General features: G+C 47.9%; 1 protein-coding gene across 6 annotated transcripts in view; it reads left to right on the plus strand.

Moving 5' to 3' along the window:
• The window catches only part of numbl (NUMB like endocytic adaptor protein), a 109699-nt gene that overhangs the window by 86015 nt on the left and 18684 nt on the right, over positions 1–5000 (plus strand). For all 6 annotated transcript variants that reach the window (XM_063205499.1, XM_063205501.1, XM_063205500.1 and 3 more), the window contains exon 4: positions 4052–4126. In XM_063205499.1, the coding sequence (XP_063061569.1) occupies positions 4052–4126 (75 nt within the window). The remainder of the gene's footprint in view (positions 1–4051; positions 4127–5000) is intronic.

A 5000-nucleotide genomic window follows, 5' to 3' on the forward strand; every position in this document is an offset into this window, starting at 1 on the left:
TGTGTGTGTATGTGTGTGTGTGTGTGTGTGTGTGTGTGTGTGTGTGTGTGTGTGTGTGTGTGTGTGTGTGTGTGTGTGTGTGTGTGTTGGGAGTGGTAGCTGTGGCAGTGGAAGTGTATGGGGGTAGGGTATGCTATGCTTTGCAGCAGTGGCGGGTCCCTTCCCTTTCCTCCGCGGCTTCCGTTTCCTCTGTCCATCAATCTGAGCCCTCCAGCCCTCCGCCGCTCTTACTGTATCCCTCTCTATCCTTCTCTCTCTGTCACGCACACCTCCGCTCCGTCATCCCTCCCTCCCTCTCTCCGTCCACCTCTCCTTCACTCCACCCCTGCATGTCTTCCTTTCTGTCTCGCACCCCTCCACTTCTGTAGGCTACTCCTCCTCCACTTCTCCTCTCTTCTATCCCTCCATCTGTCTCTATATCACACAACTCCGCTCTTCCTATCCTTCATCCCTCCCTCCTTCCCTCCACCTTGTGTCCCCTCCACTCCACCCCAGAGGAGAGGTGAGAAAGTGAGTGAGTTAAAGAGAGAGAAAGGGGGTGGCAGAGAGGGAGAGAGAGGGGGCGGGGTGACAGAGAGAGAGTGAGATAGAGAGACAGAGAGAGACAGAAAGATGGATGTGGAGACAATAAGTGATGATAGAGGGACTGGAGGGGAAGAGGGAGGGAGGGAGAGGGAGTTTGTTAGAGAGAGGGGGAGAGAGAGGGAGAGAGAGAGAGTATGGATCGGACACATGTCTTCCGTTCGGTCTCCTCCACCCTCCACCATTCGGTCTCCTCCTCCCTCATCCACTCCTCTTTCTGTCTCATACACCTCCGCTCCTCCTCCTCTGCTTCCTCCTCCCCTTCAAGATGAATGGCTGCCCTCCCACTGCTCCCTTTCGTTTCTCCCTCATGCTGCCTTTCTCTCTCTCTCTCTCTCTCTCTCTCTCTCTCTCTCTCTCTCTCTCTCTCTCTCTCTCTCTCTCTCTCTCTCTCTCTCTCTCTCTCTCCCCCCCAACTCTCACGTTCTGTCTCTTTCTCTCCCTGCCTCTGTCTCTAGCGTCTAGTACACAGTGTCTGTCTTTATCATGCACACTCAGTCTCTTTGTCTTTCTCTCTCATCTTTTTCTAGTCTTTTTTCTTGCACTTTCTCTGCCTGTCTGTCTGTCTGTCTGTGTTTATCTTCTTGTACTTTTGTTTACCGTGTCTGTCCATCTCTATCCCGTGGCTGGTTCTCCATCTCGCTGCCCTTCTCTGCCTGTCTTTTTATTCTTCTCCACACACATCTCTCTCCACCCTTCACTCTGGTTTTACATGTTGTCTCCCACTCACCTCTTCTTCAGTCTCTCTCTCACACACACACTTTCTCTCCTCCTCTCCGTCTCACTGGTCTGTCCCTATGTGTTTATCTTGTCGTACTTTTGTTTACCGTGTCTCTATTTCTCTCCCATGGCCAGTTCTCCATCTCGCTGCCCTGTCTCTTTATATTTACTGCTTTGTTTTTCTCCCGATCGGCTGCTCTGGCCTCCTCACTCAGTCCCCAAGTCTCCCACTGGCCCGAGTCTTGATATCTGTCCCCCTGCTGGTCTTTACTCTTAGTCTCCTTCTGTCTTGGTCCATCTCTCTCATGCTTTCTTTCTCTCTCTCTCTCTCTTTCCTTCTTTCTTTCTTTCGTTCTTTCTTTCTTTCTTTCTTTCTTTCTTTCTTTCTTTCTCTCTCTCTCTCGTTCTGCCTCCTTACGGTACAATAACACGTCTCTCTTCACTGTCATTCTTTATTTATCAACTTCTCTCTTGTTCTCTCTCTCTCTCTCTCTCTCTCTCTCTCTCTCTCTCTCTCTCTCTCTCTCTCTCTCTTTCCGTCTCCTGTCGTCTTTCCCCTCTGTTCTCCTTACCTCCTATTTTGTGCCCATTCCCCTATGGCCTTGTGTTTGGAGACGTGGCTGGGTAGCCATTCACTATTGTGGCGGCTAACATTAGTGGAAGGCCTCCTCTGTCTCCTTGCGTTTATCCCTTTGCCCTCAGTCACTTCTCCCCGTCTCCCTCTCTCTACCTCCCTCTCTCCCTCTGTCTTTTTTTACTTTCTCCCACCGCCGCTCCTGCTTTTCATCTCCCCAGGCCTCTCTCTCTCTCTCTCTTTCTCTCTCTCTCTCTCTCTGTCCCCCTCTATTTTTTCTTACTTTCTCCCACAGTCGCTACTCCTTTTCATCTCTCCAGGTTTCTCTCTCTCTCTCTCTCTCTCTCTCTCTCTCTCTCTCTCTCTCTCTCTGTCTCTCTCTCCTCCATCGCGTGTTCCCTCTCCCCCTCTTTTTAACCCACTCTGCTGCTGTTATTCTCCAAACTTAACTCATGTCTGAGGGATTATGCAGAGTGCAGGGGCTCAGCCCACTTTGTCACGCTTTTCTTCTCCTCTCCCCTCTTTTCTTCGCTCTCATTCTTCCTTTCTTCCTCTCTCTCTCTCTCTCTCTCTCTCTCTCTGTCTCTTTTTTCTCTCTCTTCCTCGCTTTCCATCTTTCCCTTCAAAGTTTCACTCCTGTCCTCTCTTGCAAACTCTCTCTCTCTCTCTCTCTCTCTCTCTCTCTCTCTCTCTCTCTCTCTCTCTCTCTCTCTCTCACTCTCCAGACTGTTATCCCCCCCCTTCGTTCATGGCTCAGTGGGCTAAGGTGCATAGACACAGTCCTGCCCCATAATGCATTGTGCCAACATTGCTTTGACTCACCTCAGCTCATGCCGCATTCCCCAGCGGTAGGAGCTTCCCAATATGCAACCAGGAGGCAGCTACCTCCCACTTGAAAGCGTTCCAACCAGCAAGTCAAACTTAAACTATTTCTATCACTGTGCACTGTCATTGCTGTGTTGAGGTCAAGATTTCAAAGTCGGGGCACTTCGATTTGGCCCCAGCTCGCGACTTGAACATTACGCTTCAAGAGGCGTTCCAATGCATTTCAGCATCATGTAGGATGTCAGAAATATCCCATCTCCCACCATTGGGGAATGCGGCATCAGTACAAAGGAGGAAGTGCCTAAAAATGCCCGTCAGGATATAGTAATTCCTCTCCTCAGACTTTCTAGACTGGCAATAATGGATACCAGAACAAGGAAGCGACTGAATCATATTTCAAATGTATCAGTCACTTGCATTTCTTTTCCAAGTGTGCTTCACTTTATAGCAAAACTAGCATTACTCATTGTAAACTCTGTGGGGGTAACCTTGTTATCTCTGCATGTACGCGTTGATTTCCCCACACATTTGTTGCTGTTAATGCACTCTCCTGTAAGTCACTTTGGATAAAAGTCTCTGCCAAATGTAATCTAATATTATGTTCGTGCCAAGCGTTTTGTGCCAAGTCATACCGCTGGCATTTTACATTTAAAACAATCAGTAGTTTTCATCCCAGCAGTTTATAAGTGAAATTGTCTCTCATTTGAAACGGCAGGGAGTCCGCCCGCCCTGCCAACCTCACTTAGTACGGTTATAACAAAGGGACGGTGGGGAACTGAATTCAAAAGGGCCGTTCATTCACCCAGCTAAAACTTGATGAGCCACTGAATGTATTGGGATGGAAACATTACTTCAGTGTTGAAGAAGCCTTGCTTTTGAACGTCGCATTAAATAAAAGAGCTTTGTGAGAGTGCAGAGCCACCATGCTTTGGTTGCTAACCACAGTGGGTACTCTTCTCTAAAGCTGTCCCAGCAGGTCATGATCCCATTTAGGGTGCATATAAAAATAGGCCCCAAATTATTATGTTTTTGGCAGTTATTACGCTATTGGCAGTTATTGTGTTTTAGGTTGGTACACAGCCTAAAAATGGTTGTGGTTGTCGTTGAAAGTTGAGCCACTTAAGTAATGTAAATGGAAACATGATTTAAATGTTGAAAATCCTACTGAGCATTGCTTGAAATAAAAAGAGCTTTGTGAGAGTGCAGCTCCAAAAATTCTTGCGAACCATCCACAGTGGGAAGTTTTCTTTTTGAGCCTTCTTTAGTAGAGCTCTACCACAGCAGGTAGTGATCCCAACTGAATCCGCTCTGATGTGAAACGCTGTGATTTGTTTTGTCCGTCTCTCGCAGAGCGGTAAGAAGACAGTGAAGGCCGTGCTATGGGTGTCTGCCGACGGGCTGAGGGTGGTGGACGACAAGACCAAGGTGAGTGCCGCACTACATGGACACATAAGATAGAGAAAGAGAGAGGGGGTGGGGGGAGATGGATAGGGAAAAGGAGACAATAGAGCAGAAGCAGGGGAACGAGGCAGTGAGAATGACAAAAGAGGTAGAGAGAAATATATACAGGGCTCTAAATTAACACTAGCCAACCGGCCAAATGCTGGTTAAATTTCAGTTCGGCTGCAAGAGGGGATTGAAAAGATGGGATGAGGTTTGAAGGGAGAGTTACAAACAGTGTTGCCAGATTGGGCTGTTTCCCACCCAATGGGGCTTTTTAGGATGACCGTCTGCGGGTTAAAAAAGGGCATTGGCTTGGTATTTCTGTATATTTATGGCCATAGAAATCAATAGAATTTAGTTAAAATCAAGTGGGACTGAGAGCCTCAGGCAGTTTTCAAGCATTTTTCAGTCACATTTGGCAACCCTGGTTACAAAGTGTTTGCGGGACAAAGAGGGCGATCAAGAAAACGGAGGAAAGGAGAATAACAAAGATCAAGCATTTTTCAGTCACATTTGGCAACCCTGGTTACAAAGCGTTTGCAGAAAAAAGAGAGCGATCAAGAAAACAGAGGAAAGGAGAATAACAAAAAGATAAAGCAGGAGAGAGAGGGTGGGGAGAGAGGAAGAGGAAGAAAGGAGAGAGGGAGACAAGTGTGAGCCATGAAATGTGAAGAGGCAGTAACCTAGAGTGTGTGAGAGGCACCCTGTTCCAATGGCTCCCTCCGGTAGCCCCTAGCCATCAATAAAAGGCCCCAAAGCTCTCCCAGCCCACTGGGTCAGCAGTAGCAGTGGAGGCAGCGGAAGGGGGCTTAGAAGTGAAGTGATGAAGGATGATATAAGACAAGATATAAAATAA

Source organism: Engraulis encrasicolus, chromosome 8 (assembly GCF_034702125.1).
Source record: "Engraulis encrasicolus isolate BLACKSEA-1 chromosome 8, IST_EnEncr_1.0, whole genome shotgun sequence".
Lineage (NCBI taxonomy): Eukaryota > Metazoa > Chordata > Actinopteri > Clupeiformes > Engraulidae > Engraulis > Engraulis encrasicolus.